We start from the raw sequence: 19,477 nt of genomic DNA, 5'->3' as shown, positions 1-19,477 counted from the left end.
AATAAAAAGTTCTAAGCAGAGTTTTCACTGTTGAGTACAACACTTAACCTTGTTTGCTTACTTGAGTATAACTGCATGTATGTGGTTTTCTATTTGCTGTTGTATTTTTACTTGCTTTTATTGCTTTTAAAAATTTACAAGAATACAATTTACATATAAACCACTTGAGCATTCTAACATGATGTGAGAGTAGACTTAGCATTAACATTACTTTGAAGCCCTACAAAGTGGCTGAATGGTGTAAATTGTCCTTCACATACTCAGACTCAAAACAGTTGAAGAATTTCTTTACATTACCCTTTATTTACAAAAAGAAATCTTCAAACACAGAAGACTTTCATTCATCATCTGGTAGGAGAAGTTGTTATTTGAAGAGAGAAAGAAGCTACAAGATTTATAACATTAAAAACTAATCTGTATATTTAATCTTCTTCATTATTTCACTTTTTTGAATAATTAAGGAGACTTTAGCAAAGCCCATATAATAATTCAGTTAAGGTCCTCAAAAGGCCCTTTCTCCTCCTAAAAGATCCAAGAATATATAAAGAAGCACAATAAGTAGGCTGCATCCTTGCTAGCTACCATGAGTTGCAATACACTAGACCTGGATTGAAAGGGACCCATGCTAAGCAATCACTTCCTCTCTGTGCCCTAAACACAAGTGAAAACTGCGTTACCCCTGAGGTTTTCAAATTCTAAACATGCACATCAAATTACATCACTTTAAACAAATATTCAATGTTTTTCCTCTCTCTATTGAGTTTAATAAATCTCTTACCAGCTCTAACAAAATAAAAAAAAAAAAAAAAAAAAGAGGGGAGATTTCCATGAAGTAAATTATTTCAGAATTCTCCTGATAGTTCACATCTGTCCATGTTTTTGAGGCAATTGCACTACAAGAGAAATACATAATCAAAGACCAGTTGGCATAGAGACAGATGTGCAGAAGCTGGATTAGCTTCTGAAAAATGAGTCTTTGACAATGTGATCAGGATTGTCTACATTGCATTAATAGCTCTCTGCCTACCTGTACAGATAAGCTGTATCCCAATTGTATACTCCAATCATTCTGATCATGCAGTTCACTCTTGGAGAGAAGCAAAAATCCTATTTTATGTGTAATGTTCAGGGGGTTTTACTCTATAGAAGACATGGGGGGAAGGAATATGAACCTCAACTTGATATAATTATATTATATTTTTTATATTATAGATTAAATAAGTTTGCAAGGTATACTCCTTGACCTGAGAATTGGAAAGTAGTTCAGGGTTCCATCATTTACTGTGACTGAAATAAATTTTCAGGACTTTGTATCACCTACTTTCAAACAATGGGTAAAGGCTACAGCAATGGCACCATCACCTTGTATAAAATCTCAAACTCTGAAGTCTTTTAGAATATCAGCGTTGAATGCATTTGCAGTTGCCATTGTTTCCCATAAAAAGCACTAGTAAATGGAAGTCATAGTTGTTTTGCAATAGCTTCTCTTGAACTTTACATCCACGCACTTTTAAAGCCTGTCATGTTTGCATATATTGCTAGGGAAGAAAAGGAAGGAAAATTCAATGCTCAGAAGTGATTTTGTTTGGTTATGAAAGAAGAACATCTACAGGATAAATATGAAGTTCAGCATGGACCATGATATAGGAGCAAGTTACCAATTAGAATATTCTATTCCCATTCAATTTTGATCACTAACTAAAATTTAAATAATGAGATTTGTTGTGAATTCCTTCCAAGAGGTAGTTTTCTTGTTAAATATAGGACTGGATATCCTAAAATTTAAGCAACAGTCAGACAAAATACATATGAGGTCACAGCATCTCCAAGTTTCAAAGTAAGATGAGGGTAAGAAAGCTTTCATGTTACAAAATGTTACTGTGAAGCTACATCCTTTTTTGGAAAGTCATGGTAAAGAATATAATGCCCTATGAGTATTTATAATAAATTATTACACATATAATAACCTTTTTTTTTCTTCCCAATTCAGGTTACTTCATAAATGCGTACATAAGAAGTCTAGTATTCCCTGGAATTTTAGAAAGTTACAAATTGTATGTTTCTACAACTGTAAAAGATTGTTTAAAGAGCTCCAGTTAAAATGTTCAGCAAATGTCTGTACTCTCCAATTATTGTGTGAACTCTGGCAAAAAAAATTCCTTTTGCAGTTCTAAAAAGGAAGCCACTGAGAGAAAGTCTTGGCTTTATTTTTATACCCAAATAATACAACTCAATCCAACAAGTTTTATGAAAGAACAGCCTGATACTCTTATCACCTTAAACTAATTTGACATTTATGTAAAGCTTTTTTTATATGTCTAAAGGAACAGTACTGTAAACTTATCTTTTTTTTTTTTTTTTTTTTTTTTTTTTGTTAATTATGTATTTCCTTACTGTGGTTTTGGCTGACAAGAAAAGATCATTGCAAAGATCATTGCATTATACCTAGACCGTTGTGTATTTGTAATGCCTCCCCTCAAAAAACGCAATAAGAAACGAAAAATTTTGGTTTTCACTTCAGTAGTAGCCACACAAAGATAAGTCCATATATTTCTAGTGAATTTCCTAAATGCCTGTTCACAGACTTTTTTAACACATCTATTGCTTCAAACAATCATGATTTCTATTTTAGAAGAGGGCTTCAATGCATATCTTCCATAATATAACTTACAGATATTCCTTTAGCCTCTTGTATTATCTCAGGTCATTGGACAAGAGTATGGATGACCCAGCGAGGGATTATAATAGTTAGGGTATTGTACAAAAGGGCAAGCAGAACCCAGGGATTATCCACTTGTGCTGCTGCAAGAATACAACAAACTTCTGATGCAGTCCAACATCATCATTCCTCCTGTTACTGCAACAACTGATTGTTTCTCTTTGGCCACTGGATTAATTAATTTGTTCAAATATTATCAATGAACTTTAAGTTATCCTTCACATCATCTTTCCCCTCTGTATTCACCTATTTTCTCTTCTTGCCTGTACCTTGCTTTTCAGGTGCCCAGTAGTACTCAATACTCTTTTATATTATCTATTTTCCTCCTTCTGACATCTTCTGCTCACATTTCTTTTTTCTATCTTTGAATTTCCACTTCAAAAATGTACCCACATAGTACAAACAAAGAACCTGAGAACAGGATACAAGCTATACTTTTACAGGCAGACTTAAAAAAACCCAGAATTATTAAAAAAGGTGAGATAGCGAAACCATGTAATTGCAAGACACTATCACTACATATTTCATTCTCCTATCCACCCTGCATGAACTTATAAATGTCACAAGTAAAATCAGACTGTCAGCTGTTCCTTTTTTTGTCTGAGAACTGTCAAACAACTATAGTGAAGTACAAATGAAAACAATTAAAAAGATAGGATTTCTGCCTGGAAGATTATACAGCGAGGAACAGAAAACAGCAGAAATAAAACAAGATGAGGGGGAAGAGAAGGCAAAACAAGGATTAAACACACAGGAAAATGATAGATACATTTTAGTGGCAGCTGAATAGTACTGATAGCACTTTGAAACGAGAACAAATAGGGGAGTAAATAAGACCGAGCTGGAAGTCAGCACTGGAAAGAGACAGAAGAAAGTAGATTTTTCAGGAAGAGATTGATGATGTTCTAAGTGTTTTATGAGTATGGACTATGAAGTTTAAAGAGGATTTTCTACAATAACATAACTCCCAGCTGTGCCAATTTTCTAAATTCATGAAGGACATTCCTGTCAGTTTGACTGTGTTGGTATCGATGAAAGCTTTTTTCATCAAAGCATTCCCCACTTTACTGCCCCCACCACCACAAACCATGACCACTAAAAAAGGCTATAAATATTTCAAAGAACTAAATGGCATGGATGGATTAATATTTTAATTCAAGTTATGCTTGCCTTTTATCAAGATGTAACTTTGAACATAGAAAATTCTGTTTAAAGAACCAAAGGCTCTCATAGTCTTCATTTTGCATCCTTTTTAATTACTTATTTTAAGATCTTTCTAAACACTGGAATGTTTATGGACATAGCCAATTGCATGCCAAAAGCAGAGAACAAAACTAAGATTGTATCCAGCCTACACTTCTGGTAAATTTTCAAACTAAAACAAAGAAAAAAATCTGTTTTCCACTGCCTACTCTAAACATTTGTGCCATAACTTTCTTTACTTCAAATGACAGAACCATAAAAGGAGCACTGTACAGTATTTACTAGAAGAAATGTGAAGAAATATTTTTTGAGACTGGCTGCAGGTGGCAGTTGAATTATAGCAGTCTGGCCAGTGAACGCTACTGGGAGTGCTGACAAGACTAGAATTCAATAGGATTGAGTGATTCACTCATCTACTTCTGTGACATGATCACATATATTTCAAAGAATCCATTGATAATAAAGTGCAGGCATGTCATCATATAAAACCAAAACAAACCAAAAAGGCTACTGGCCAACAAAGACTTCGCACTTCAAATCAATTTGTACACACAGATAAAATCTCCAAGACTTAAAGGCAAGATTTAACTGTAGGGGCATGATTTTTGCATTTCTATCACAGAAAGTCAATATGAAATACATACTGTCTCATGCTAATGAAAGCTATGGTGAAATTGAGGTCGTGCTAGTTATAACTTGGAAAGCAGAGCAAAGAAAAATGGCTCAGCTAACAATAGAATTTGTCCCCAACTCTTGGCCTATCTTCAAAGTTAAAACAATAATAAACTTATAATAAAACAGCAACATTCTTGCAGTATTCAGGATTGCTATTGATGCAGGAAGTTCTAAAGTGGCTAAGGTAAATATTGTATCTCCACTAGCCATTGATGGTCCAAAGATTTTCCTTTGAAGATCACAGAATCACAGAATGGCTGAGGTTGGAAATTACCTCTGGAGATCACCTGGTCCAACCCCCCTGCTCAAGCAGGGCCACCTAGAGACAGTTGCCCAGGACTGTGTTCAGATGCTGTTTAGATATCTCCAGGGATAGACTCCACAACCTCCCCGGGCAATGTCTTGCTCCCTTTAGAAGCACACCAACAAACCTAGGAAATTTCAAGACTTCGTTTCTTCTCTCCCATGTTATATATTTTCCTCCTTTCATTAAGTTTTGATAGTCTATAAAACCTGAATATTTTTCTTTCTTCCAAACCAAATTTTTACTTCAGATAGAGGCAATGATGAGATAAATAGGAAGTGACACAGACCTCAATAGGTTTATGGAGGTTTGTCAGCAAAGTTGTTTCTGATTGTACTCTTTAGACCAAGTATTATACTAACACTAAATTGTATTTCATCTCCTCCTTTTTTAACTGTGAAGTCTGTGCTAGAGATACTATTTTTGTGGGGTTTTTTTAATTATATCTCCAAGGTAATTTGATACATAAACTTTCCTATATTAAAGAACATATAGCACTGACTACTTGTTTGCAACTGTGAATAATTGGTATTTTTTGAGCAAAAAGTACTTTCAGAATAAAAAGATGGAAAAAAAAGTTAACCTATTTTATCTTACAATGGTAGATTTCCAAACAGTCATATGTGCCTGTACACACTTAGAAACCTAAATTGCAATTGATTCACAAATCCTTTGTCTTTTCATACTTCTTTGCATAGCAACAGAATCTCACATATATTCGGGGTTTGCTAGGTGTGACTGTTCTGTTCTACAAAGTATAAAAAATTCCGTTTAAGACACCACTGTGGTCTGGCAGTCTGATAAACTGAGTGTTAGAACTTGCTACATGGTACAAATTAGTGCAGTAAGGTGGGCTGCATTTTGGTTATGGCTTCTTCAGTCTTGTTTTTGTTTTGCTCAGGCTTCACAAGTTACAAGACTCACAGAATGTCTTGCATATATGGACCCATGATGTGCAAATTGGCATGTGTAGCAATATGCCGCAGTTACGCCAAATTCTATGACAGAAGAGGGTCTAGGTATTCGAGGTGGTCGAGGACTATGCTATCACAAGACATATTCCGCAGCTTCAGCCCATTGTTGCTGCCTTCTTTCTTCTCTGCTGTAGTCCTTTGGTGAAAACTACAGGTAGGACCTACAGTGGCAGAAAAAGCATACATCTCATACCTCAGATGACTTTAGAAATCAGGAAGACCTTAAGATTCTTATTTTGCTTTGCTCTTATTTAAAAGTAGAAGCAGTACTTTCTCCCATTAGACTTTCTTCAAGCTAACTGTAAATTCCAATGACATTTTTCAAAATACAAAGTTGCAATATAACCATTGATATTAGCTATTTATGTGGAATACCTTGCCACTGGACTGTTCACAGAGGACAGCACTGCCTGCCTCTTCTATTAGCCCTTTAATCATAAACCATTGTCTGAAGGTCAGACTACAAAAAATACAGTTATGTTCTCGTGGCTCCCCATTCTGTTATAACTCTTCCTGCACTAATCAGATATTTGCTACTGAAAAGTCTTTTAGAATTAGTACTGTATTTGAAGCAGCTCCTCAGCCACTTCAGCTTATGCAGAATTGGGCATGGTCTCAGGCAGTCACAGCCAGGCTTTCTCCAGCCTTGTTTTCTCCTCCCAATGCAAAGGACACTTCCACACCCTTCGAGGTGGGATCACTGCATGAGTATTGCTTGGATGCCAAAAGGAGAGTAGAAGGTTTGGCTTAAATATCAGTTGGTCACAGCTATTGTCTATCTACTTCAACTATTTTAATTAAATAATTAATATTGTTTACTACTTGTATACAAATCTTTCTCACCGTATTTCGAACAACTGAGCACTAGCTTGTGCCACCGTCATTTGAAAACAGGTGAGCAATAACTGCACACAAAAATGCTCTGACAGTGGAAACAAGTTTGAGAAGCACAAGGTTTAACACTAGGTTATCAGGTTTACCTAAAGTAAACAGTTAAACTGTGTTTAAAATTAAATATAAAATGCACAGAACATTTCAGTTTTTCTTGTGCTTTGCTAATTTAGAATAAATAAATTCATACAATAAATTTCAGATATAATTGGAGTGCAGCCCTCCATATCTCAGATGTAGCACATGAAAATATCAGGTAAAATGGGAAAACCCTATATTTTCATCTGTATTATAAGTATTTCCTCCATATTCATCAGAAACTTTCCTGCACAGTCTGAACTTAAATGATAGACAAGTCTTTAATGTACATGGGACATGTACATTAAAATTGACTATGCAAGAGAAAGTCATTAAAATCCTCAGGAAAGGGTCTGAGGGTGGCAGTCAATGACAAGTTAACAGTGTAACACTTGCTAAACAGCAAATCTCATTCTTGTCTGTTTTAAAAATGGAATTGTGTGTGACACAGAGAAGGCTATAATCTTTCTCTACGCAGCACTCATGGGGCTTCCCCTGAAGAAGTGTGCACAGTTATGTGGGATACTAGAAAAGAAGCACATCAGTTGGGAAGGAAGTATGGAGTAGATGCCCACAAATGATAATTTCTTCAGGACTTGTGAGAAAGTCTTGAAGGAATTGTTTTTGTTTAACTTAGAAAAAGGAATTTTGAGGGAAATATAGCAACTGTCTTTTAGCAAGTAAAATCACACACAAAAAGGCAATTATTAGCTGCCCTCCATCTCCACTAGAGAAAGGACTAGAAGAAAACACATGACTGCAAGGAAGATCTTGGTTTGTGAAGAAAAACTAACTACACACACAGAAGTTGTTAGGTCTCCTTCAAAGAACGGATTAGACAGGCATTCAAGGAGGTCTGGGAATACTTGGTCCTGTCTCCATGCAGGGAGCAGCCTAGGTTGCCACTGAGCTTTTAAACAGCCCTGCATTTCTGTGTTTCTTTGATATCACAAATCTGTAGCAGAAATATATACCTACATTTCAACTTTTTAAAGAGAGCTACATATTGGTTGGGAAGAAAAAAAAGGAACTTATCAAAAACAAACCACAAGTGGTAACAGAAACAGTAACTTCAGTTCAAAGAAGTAATAAACTTTGACTCACAAATATAAATTCTGGTTTGCAGTATGCAACTTTATCTGTGGTATTTTCTAAAAGAACACATTATCTTTGTGTAGTTTGGTTTGAAAGGAAATAAAAATAAAAATTGCAAACAAGCATTTGTATAGACTATTTACAAAAATAGTAAATGAACTGTTTTCCCTGGGAAACTCACTATGAAACCTCACAGCCAAAACTGAAACTGTACCACAACAGGACTATATTATAGCACTTGCTGTGAAATCCTCTGTAAATGAATGATACCCAAGATATTATGAGTACTTGCCCATCTATAATCTCAAAAGAATTGTAATTCAGGACATATGGAGAAATCAGTTATGCTGTATGTGCTAAATAGTCTTTTCAATGCTTTTTAAACCACTCTATGCATATTGTCCTGTATCTTTGAATCAAATGAATAGGGACTTACTGGAGAAAACATTTCCACAATTAATTTCTTGTTTGTTTGGGTATAATAGCATGTCATGAAACACTCACTGAACATAATTAGCTCCATTACGCTACTAATCCAAACCTTTTTTGGATGGAAATACTGGCTTGCCAGATGGTGAGAAACAGCATGATATCTCACCAACTGGGAAATCTGAGTTCAGGTTCACAGGCCACGGGACAGCAATGGCTGTATTTGATGGAAAGGGTGCAGGAAGCCCCCAAGGGCAGGGAGTGAAGACTGCCAGTTTGCTAAACAAGACATGTAGTTCTTGCCTCTCTCACAGCAAAGAGCTATAACGACATGAAGAATGCAGTCGGGCAGGAGACAAAAGCAAAGGCATCCAGTAAAAGAAGAGGGTCAGGTCAAACTGTACTCAGCTCACAGAGGTGATCATTAGGAGACTATCACAGGTAGATTATTCTTGTCTTTTTCAATTTCCCCACTCTTGGTTCCTTCCCTTCGTCTCTTTCCTGTCCTATGCCCAGTCTACCTCTCTGGTACTACTATGGACAACCAAGAGAAGAACCACTATGTGAAGAACTATTCACTTAGATGTACACCAAACAATACACACAAAAAATGGAAAGACACGTAGGATTTCTGCTAACATAAACTGGCAGAGATAAACAGAAGAGAATATATTGCACTGCGTATTTGTTTATTTTTGATTTTGTACTATGCTTTCTAAAGAAAGGAAAAACTTTCTGTGAGCAATGTCATTGTTCTGCAGCCTCATAGCTGAGGTTCTGTGCAGTGGTTAAGGGAAGGCAGCTTTAACTGAGGCAGATGGGGGAACAAAACTGTAACTGAAAATCATTTTGTTTTTCCTGCAAACTAAAACTCCTGGCCAAATCAGGACACTGAGCTTAGATCCTGCAGCCAGAAATTAGAAAATCTAAATCATGAGGGCTGAGTCAGATTGAAATTTTCTTTGAAAATCCTTCTAATAATATTTTCTGCTTTTGTAAGTTGCATGTTATTTTTTAAAGCAGGTAGGAATAAAACTGCTTCTTTAAGTAAGGTAAGAGAGCTCCATGAGGGAACAAAAAGGCTAGCTGCTTCCAAAGGGCAGGGGAGCTGGAAGCCAAGGAAGGCAGCATCATGGGCAGTGCGTCCTGATGAGGGTGATCTGGGCCAGCAGGTGCATGCAGGGAACTGGCAAACCCAGAAATATACAAGGCAGCATAAGACCTACATATGCCACCCCATTTAAACATACCTTTAATCACAGATGGAAATCAGTAAACATATTGTCCCAAGTCACTGTGAACCTTTTAAGACAACTAGAAAAAAAAAGAGATCTCAAAGGGTTTCTTTTTTTCAATGTAATCTAAAAAAATAAGCTCAGAAAAACATGTGGTGCAATGACCTACCAAAATTCTGAACAGAAAGCCAGCGTGGCTCCAGGACCAGGTCTAATTCTGGTGCCCCCCAGAAGCTGGTGAAGTCCAGGTCTACACTGCAGTCCACACAGATGCACCTTTGCACCCCTGCCTACGGGGCTACTGCCCACTGCTACAATAGTGGGGCACCCTTCATAAACCTGGACCAAATAATGGCCTTACTATGTCTGTCTGTGAAGGGCTTATTACACTTGTGATCATGTGGTGCTGTAAGAATAATAACAACAATAATAATAATAACAATATGGTTTTGGACAAGCCCAATCTTTGTTTTATCTATTGCAAAACTCCAAAATTCTTCCCTAAAGCATTAGAATTTGCTAGTAGACAGCAGTACTTTATCTGTTTTCCACACAGTGACATCATTTAACTTACTTCCACATTTAATCCTTTAACTTTTCCTACTATTTTGTATTCTATCTCTGAAAATGTTTTTTCTCCAGCAAACCTGTGGTGAAGAAGAATGTAAATTCTGTAGCAGCAGTGGCAGCAGTAGTAAATTAAAACATGGAAAATTTTATGAATTAAATATGAAACTGACTAATGCAATCAGTTCTGTACTATGTACATTATTTATTTTATTAAATTAGTTTGACTCTAGCTCAGTTTCCAGGGTGCTAAGGTTTTCATATCAAAGACACAGTAGGGAACTGTAAGAGAAATCGAAGAGAAGCTGATAGCTTTGGAGCTGAACAGAGTGCATTTTGGGATCTGGCAAATAAGATTGCTTGGGATTTTGGGATACACACATTTTGGAAATTTTGGCTACCTTGATAAAGAGCATGATATCTTACAGTGTTGACATTTAATCTGTGAGTATTGGCTCCAAAACTAACACCTCAGAGAAGACAAGGAGCAATTCACACTTTCCCACGTCATGATTTCAGCCTTTCTGTGAACTAAGACATCACTATAATGGTGACATAGCATGTCCATTTTGAGATCTCCTTTTGATGTATTATCCCCAACGGATACTCTAACAGATGGCTATTCACAAACATGCAGTCTTCCAACCCATATGCCTTTATCCCCAGCTACGCTTCAGAAACCAGTAAGGGAAAGTGTAAAAAATTACTGTCAGCCCTACACCAGCAAGGGTTGTACAGTTCCAATTCTAAATTAACACAAATCCCCTTCAAATTATCTTTAAAAACATTCTAATCAGTATATACACATCGCTTTTTCAAGATTATCTTGCAGCTGATTGTTTTCTGTTTTTTTGGAGATTGGCTATTTCTAAAAAACCTACTTATACAGTTAGTCGGCTAGCTGACTATCCATCCTCCTCCCCCAAACAAACTTTTCAGAATGTATTACATAGAAAATACGAAAGTCCCATTTCCTGTGAAGTAATTGTTGCTAATGCGTTGTTCATATTTCTTATCAGGACTAATGGGACTATCACAGCATTTCTTCTTCCAAACAGAGAGGTCAGCTTCTTTAAGCAATTTTCAACTAATTGTTACCAGGATAAAAGGTTTCCCAGCAGGAAACAGACTGGCACAGAAATATTTGGATAAAAAAGACCGCTGTGGGGAATAGAAGCTAAAGAATAGATGGCCGCAAGTTGGTACATTTTTAATGTGTGATGCATATGAATGTACTTATTTCTAAAGAATAAGGATCATTTTTGGTGACCACAGCATGTAGAGTATTTGAACACTCTTCAGAGGAATGCATTGATGACGTTAAGTTTTCTGGGATTCTGGATAGCTGTTTATCAACATTTGGATAAATTTATCCCAATATATGATACTGAAGTGTATTTCTGTATGATCAATTAAACAGAAATTTTCTTGAAGAGGATAATAAGTTTCTGTATATTTCTACAGCACATAGTACAGTAATGACATAAAGGTATGTTGCTCAATCTGTCAGAATTAAAAGTGGGTGAATAAAGTGAAACTGCTAGCTGTAAGATGTTTGTAAAGCATCACACTAAAACTATTTCAGATTGTCTTGAAAACATGACTTGAAAGCTGTCTGAAAAATCACAGACAAACTGTATTATAGGATGGCAGCATGTCCCAGTAGGGGAGTGTGCTAATGCAGCTAGGAGAGGCTTCCTTCGACAGGATGGTCCTCTGGCTTCTACTGCTGGGAACTTCTTGTGAAATTCTTGTGGAGAACTGAGGACCTCTGCCTTGTACAAACACTGGCATTCTATTTACATTTACAATATTTCATTTGTAATAAAGTAATCTACAATTGCTTGTGTGTATATCATTTACATATTTGTAAAATCATCTCTAGATAAATAATAACAATAATTATTCAGCAAAAATAAATCATATACCAAATTAGAACATTCTTCCAAAATAACAGTTAAGAGTTTAACCAAGGAGGAGCCCCTCAGCTGACTTGTGAGAACATGGAAAATTACCAAATCTGAGATCAAAGGACATCTGATCTTTTAAAAGGTCTGCCCTTCAAAGAGAAAAGGGGAAGCTGTCAGCTGCAACTGGCAGGCACAGGCTGAAAAAAAAAAGCATCTGCATACAGTGCAGAAATGGAGAGCACTTAAAAATTACTGAGAAAACCTAAGCACAGTTAGAGCAGGGTTCATGCACATCTCTGCATTTTGGCTGCTGTAATGCTAATATTAAAAACTGACAAACTGTTACTAATAAATCCTAGTTAGTTACAAAGTAGCTGCTTCTGTGTCCCGACAGTACTATCAATCCCATGCCAAAGGACGGGTGAACTCAAGGGACTGAAAGACAAATGTGAGTCTATACCTCAGCTGGGAGATATGGGCACTTTCCAGCCTACCATTTCAAGGCAAATCAAAGATAAGCAAAAGGCCGTTCATATGGCCATAGGTGTACAGACCTCAAGGAGACTGCAACACTTCCCACACTGGGTGACTGGGACACCAGGAGTACTAGGATGCCTCAGATCCCAGCTCCAGCCCCTGGTCACAGCACATCTAAAAGCCTGAAGAGTCACGATTAAAACCAGCTCTCAAACTACTTTGTGCTTTATTGATTACAAAGAACTCCCAAGTGTGGTCACTGCTTATAAAAGATGGCAGAGGCCTTGCACCAAAGTTTTGTGATCCAAACCACACATTGCTGTAAGAATTCATGTTATTATAGGTTTTAGAAAGCATAGATGTGTAGAGTTTATAAAACATGCGATCACCTTCTTTTTTTATTCTCTGTTTTGTTCATTCCTAGTTAAAAAGACAGATGCTGTTTTTGTAAGGCTGATCATAAAAAAAAGATGCTGTTTCTGTGAGGCTGATCATAAAATAACATAATTTGATTAGGAGTCTGAACGGACAAGGCAAAGATTTTGCCAGAGTAAAAAGAGATCCCAAGGCAGAAACGAAGACACAGCAGTACAGAGGAAGGAATGAAATCAAACACTGGAGCTGCACAACTGTGAAAAGCAGAGACAGCTTAAGCTTAGCAGCATGCAGCAATGCAGCAAGAGCAGAGGTGGTACAGGGGATTTTGCACTGAAAGGTGAGGAGCTCTAACTTGACAAAGGAAATAAAACAGATACAAGAGGAGATCAAAAGTATTCATTCCATACGATGTAGGCTTCAGTTATTATTTTTTAGTCTTTGTTAAACCATAGCAGTGGTTTAACCAAACTCAGGATAAGATATTTGTCCCTGACCTTTGACATTTGCAATTACTCAAAAGGTTAACTGTGACTGACACTGCAAACAATACTAAGTGAGTTGATTTAAGTTTTGCAAAGGCAAAGGGATACTTCAGCACCCTGCATAAGCTAGGAAAATGTGCCCAATATAAGAAAATGTGAATCCAGCCTTAAAAGTGCATCATATTTTCTCTGAAAAACAAAAATAAATACTTCCTGAGAATAACTAATTAGTGGTAATACAGAAAGGAATCTAGAATTTGGTTTTGTTAGCAAATTATATTTTTACCTGAAATGCAACAATGCCAATAAAATTTTGCAATTTTGTAAACATAAATATCTACCTTTGCAGCACTCAACAGGGAAGGATCTTCCCTACTTAGCTTTAGTATGAGAACTGCTAGAAAACTGGCTGCACATGGAAACAGCTTGCCAGTGGAAAGGCTGAGAGTGCCACAGAGATGGGATTCCTCTCATCTGACAGGAGCTGTCTAACCTATACTAGTCACTGAGTGTCCTCTATTGTTCATAGCACTTCTGGAGGATGATTCACCCATCCATCTAAAATCCCTGTTTTTCGACGGGATGAATCACCTTCTAGAGATGTCATAGATGAAAAGGGGACCTTAGATGACTAGTTGAGCTTAGTGCTCAGCCTCTAAACAGCCAAAGTAACGTAATATAACCAAACAGAAGCCTGGGAACCTAAAAATTATAAATTATAAAACATAAATCAGAATATAACTAATGTCCTTTGCCTTGAGCCCAAAAGTAATCCAACTAAAATAGTGTAACCAGCAACAGTATATGTCTTTTGTAACTCTGTGAATGCATAGCCAGACACAATGTGCATGCATTTCACATAAATACATGAGCAATGTGGCTACCAAAGGGGCAAACAGCAGACACAGGACATAGGAGACACCCAAGTGATGCTAGGCAGAACAAAATAAAAGCAAAGGACTGCAAATAGACATCTTTGTGAAATATACAAGAAAGATGAATGGCAAAATCAAAAATAAGACAAGCATGATGGAATCTGCCTTTTGGGAGCAGGACAAAAGTTTCATGCAGAGAGGAAGCAAAAAAAAAAATTAAAACCAGTGTTAATATTTACTTGGACTAATAGAATGCTGTGCAATATCACCTGAATTATAATCAAGATTGTAATTAGAACAGAACAGAACAGACTATTTCAATTGGAAGGGACCTACAACAACTCCTAGTCCAAGTGCCCAGCCACTTCAGGGCTGCCAAAAAGTTAAAGCATGTTATTAAGGACATTGTCCAAATGCCTCTGAAACAGGCTTGGGGCATAAACCACCTCTCTACAATCCCTGTTCCAATGCTTGACCACCCCCCTGGTAAATAAATTCTTTCTAATGTCCAGTCTAAGCATCCCTTGGTGCAGCTCTGAACCATTCCCAGGCATCCTGTCATAGGATACCAGGGACAGGAGATAAGCATCTCCCCTTCCACTTCCCCTCCTCAGGAAGCTGCAGAGAGCAGTGAGGTCACCCCTCAGGCTGCTTTTTTCCAAATTAGACCGGTCCAAAGTCCTTAGCCACTCCTCACAGGACGTTCCCTGCAGCCCTTTCACCAACTGAGCTGGCCTCCTCTGGATGCATTCAAGGACCTTCACATCCTTCTTAAACTGCGGGGCCCAGCACTGCACACAGTACTCCAGGTTGAGGCCGCACCAACAGTCAATACAGCAGGATAATCACCTCTTTTGACCAGCTGGTTATGCTGTGTTTGGTACACCCCAGGATGTGGTTTGCCATCGTGGCTGCCAGGGCACACAGCTGACTCATAATGAGCCTGCTGTTGACCAGCACTACCAGATGTGCCTTTCGGCAGGGCTGCTCTCCATCAGCTCCTCTCCCAATTTATACTTGTGCCAGCATTACTCCATCCTAGGTGTAGAATCTGGCATTTCAACTTGTTGCATTTCATCCCACTAATCATAGCCCAGTGCCCCAATCTATCTACAACTGTCTGCAAGGCATGTTGTCCCTCAAGAGTCAACAGCAAACCACAGTTTGGTATCATCAGCAAAGTTGTTAATGGTGTGTTCAATTCCTGTATTCAGATTGTTCGTAAATATACTGAACTGGTCCCGCAATTGAACCCTGAGAAACACAGCTGGTGACCAGTCACCAGCCAGATGTAGTCCCAAAATAGCATTAAAATATCAAACACAAGGAATAAAGATGGAGAAGGATGACAAACCAAGTAAGTAAGTGTAAGTATAAATACTAACAGCTTTGTATAATTAGTGATGATGATTAATAACATGTAAAAAAAAAACATTAGCATGAAGTGCGCTGTTAATGAATAAGTTTAGTAACATTTTGTTTTAAAGTTTAAAACTGGCCTGATGTGTCAGTCTTAAAAATACTCACATCAGAGCAATCTCTAATTGCCTGCAAAATATAGTCATACATACCTGTATTTGAATCTGGAAATCTAACTAAACTAAATGCTGATGTTCTTAGCAGCAAAAGTTGCATACAGGTTTACCTTACTGAAGGACTTGGAATTTTTTCAAGTATCAATATATCACTATTCAAAACACTTCCAGACTCAGTCTAAGATGTCCTACCTTACTTATCTTTGTAATTTTTATACAGTAGGAGTGGCAGCAGTCAGACTAGATCAGCGTACAAAATGTCACTCTATGCCAAAAGTAACCATAGAACACTTTCAGTTGGAAGGGACCCACAAGGATCGTTGAGTCCAACTCCTGACTCCACACAGGGCAATCTCAAAGTTAAACTATATATCTAAAAGTATTGTCCAAACACTCCTTGAACACCGACAGGCTTGGGGCCATGACCACTTTCTTTGGGAGAATGTTCCACTGTTTCACCATCCTCCTAGTGAAGATTTTTTTCCTAGTACCCAATCTGAACTTCACCTGATGCAACTTTAAGCCATTCCCTTACGTCCTATCACTGAACACCAGAAAGAGGACATCAGCACCTCCCTCCTCTCCCCATCATGAGGAAGTTGTAGACAGCAATGAGGTCACTCTTCAGACTCCTCTCAGCTGTACAAACCAAGTATCCTCAGCTGCTCCTCATGAGCCATGTCCTCTAGTCCCTTCACCACCTTTTGTTTCCCTCCTTCAGACACATTCTAATATTTTCATATCTTTCTTATATTGTGGAGCCCACAACTGCATGCAATACTCAAGGTGATGCCGTACCAGTGGTGCATAAAGTAACATTGATGGGAATTTGCAAATATAAGAAAATGCTAACATTTGAAAAATATGACCAAAAATTATTCGTAAAGGTACCTAAAGGTAGAAGACTGTACCTCCCATAGCCACTTTTTCCAATTCATGCTATTGACTCTTTATTTGTGTAAGAGGAGGAATGTTTAAAAGCTTGCTAAATAGAATGGAGAAAATGATTGTAAAGTATACTTTTTCTTTTGAAACCTCATCTTACTAAAAAGTGTGAGAAAATCTAGACAAAACTGGTTCTCTGCAAACATTTGAAAAGTTAATTGAGTTTGGACAAATCTCACAACAATCTTAGAAGGGATTCAGACAGTCCTAGATAATATATCTTTTCTATCAGTACTTACTTATGCTGGTATTTATAACTAAAATACATGTAAATTAATAATATTGTAATAACATTTTAAAAATTGTTATAAGATCTTTCTTTTAAAACTTTTAGAAGATAAAGAAAAAGCAAAAAGTTGGAAATTTAACATTTGATATTTTACTAAAATGTTACCACTACATATCTCCAAATAAAAGCATTTTTGCAAAGTTTAATATTTATATCAGGCAACATTGCCTCTCATGTTTTCATTCTCCTAGGAAACACACTTTTTAATTCTAAACTGAATTTCAATAGGAAACTTTTTTCCAATATATGCAAATCCAGCATTATCACAGTGTTCATTGTTAAATAATGTTTCAGTAGATCTTGTAAAACTGCAGCAATTGCAGCATAAACCTTTTCTATACTACTGAAATAAATAAATCTCTGGAGAAGCCAGAATATTATTCTCTGTTGCTGTAAATATGGAAGTGTATTAAACTTCTGAACTGAGATTTGGTTTAGGAAAATGCTAAGTGCCTACTTACACGATCAGCTAAGATAAAGGTTCAGTATGAATCATGTGCACTTTAAACAGTACTGAAAAGAACAATGTATTATTAAGCATTGAACTCTGCCACAGCAAATATTTATCTGACAAAATATAACTAGTGACCGACATTTTCTATATTAATGTCATGTTTCATCATTTTAGAAAATGTATTTTCTTAATTCCTACGGAGTTCCCAAGTTGTATGAAGCTTTAGCAGATATGTGAACATACACTTTCCATTCTGAATATCTCATAGACTGACTCACATTTGAGAATATAACACGCAGAGAATCAAATGTGATACAAAAAAAGGAAAATTAAAATGTAGTATAAATATCTGTAATATAAAGTCACTATGTAAAGCCAAAATAGTGACTCTTCAGAGAGAATTTAGTGGAACAAACTGAGAACCATAGGCAATATTTGAAAGTTAGCCTACAAGACCTCTGAACCTCTAATAGCCCAAATGAGATTCCGAATCTCAAGGTCTGAGAGCTGCTTCCTCCATTAGGAAGAATGAGAAGTGTTCCTCAGGGAACAGCTAGACAACTGAGTTGCCTTTCTTCCTGTGGTTCAAGACATGTGACTGAAAACTGGCTGTGCTTCCATTTCAGCAATTCAAAGCACTGAAAAGAAAGAAAAGAAAAAAAAGGAAGAAAAAAAAAATGGCTGATGGATCCAGAAGGCTGTTTACCAATAAAAAAGTTAGCTAATGCAATTCATAAGATTTGACAAAAAAACTGAGATTGACCTCAGTTAGAGAATAAGAAGGCAATAAATAAATGAAATTCATTGTAAGGAAATTTATTTTCATTTTTCCTGGAAAAAAAGGGAGGGAGAAAAAAGTGAAGGGAGACAGGAACACAGGGAAAAAAGTAAAAAATAGGTTAGGGTTTTTTATAAATGCAAGATTTAAGAGGGTTCTTAGGTTCAGTGTTCACTGGACTTCAATAAATGTCCTGATTTTCTATAGAATATTTATCAATGGAAAGAATCAGGTATCACTATTGAAAGTTAGACCTCTTATTAAGTGCCTTCTTACAAATACAGATTTAAATCCACACCTTACCTCTCTGTAATTTATAATTTTTTTTTTTTTGCACAACATTTTTTTTGAAATTACAGTTTTGAGCTTTTTGATAAGCATTCTTAAGAAATTTTAGTTTATCAAGATTTCTATCACTACTACAAAAATATTACATATACATTTCAGATGCACCTCCGACCACAGTGCTTGCCTTGGGACAGTCTATTAGCCTGCACTTGAAAGCAAACACTAGGAATATGACAAATTTGTCAGAACAACCAAAAGTGAAATCATTAATATATAGATAGCCATATATTAAATATATGATTAATTCAGAGGAAAGGTGCTAATCTGACCGCTGCTAAATGTCAGCTCCACAAAAAGGTAGAGAATGAACATTAGCAATGCCAAATCTATATGGAGTTTATACTTTTCAGAGCACACAGAAACAGCCACATTCAGTAATGAAAAATAATTCAGTATCTGCAGTGCTTTACTTCTTTGTCTTCTCTGCAGAGATGGCTAAGAGCACAACATGATGTCAGTTTTAAATTTCTGGTGATCTTGAAAGTTTCATATGGACTAAGTTGAGAGAGAAGAGGTTATTTAGACAAGAAAATTCTTCAGCATGAAACATCTTGCAATCATATAATCTTTTATACATGAGGAAAATGTTTTAAAACATGCTATGCTTCTCACACATTTTTTATGGTTTTGTCTGTTTACTTGTTTTCCCACAGTGAAATCCCTTGCACACATTTTCACAATCCTTTCAACATACCTTCTATCGTTACACGAGATGAAATGTCTGTCTTTGTGCTGTTACCAAATATGCAGTTCTGAAGGGCTGCTGCAGCTGCCTGCTCACACACTGCAGTAGCACTGAACTCAGTCGGGATGTTTTTGAAAGTGCTTTGATATAC

General features: G+C 36.8%; 1 protein-coding gene across 7 annotated transcripts in view; it reads right to left on the bottom strand.

Moving 5' to 3' along the window:
* IMMP2L (inner mitochondrial membrane peptidase subunit 2) overlaps nucleotides 1-19,477 on the bottom strand; it is a 483,477-nt gene that overhangs the window by 66,158 nt on the left and 397,842 nt on the right. For 4 of the 7 annotated variants that reach the window (XR_013929243.1, XM_080394188.1, XM_080394189.1 and 1 more), the window contains exon 6: nucleotides 1-19,477. This exon is cut by the window's left edge. The exons of 2 other annotated variants lie outside the window; for them this stretch is intronic. Coding sequence is in view for 4 of the 5 variants with exons in the window: in XM_080394188.1 (XP_080250314.1) it covers nucleotides 19,316-19,477 (162 nt within the window). In the remaining variant the exon portion in view is untranslated. One more of the 7 variants, XM_080394190.1, reaches the window with a different exon arrangement.

This window comes from Falco punctatus (genome assembly GCF_963210335.1).
Source record: "Falco punctatus genome assembly, chromosome: 6".
In the NCBI taxonomy this organism is placed as follows: Eukaryota; Metazoa; Chordata; class Aves; order Falconiformes; family Falconidae; genus Falco; species Falco punctatus.
This window is presented reverse-complemented; position numbering and strand designations above follow the sequence as displayed.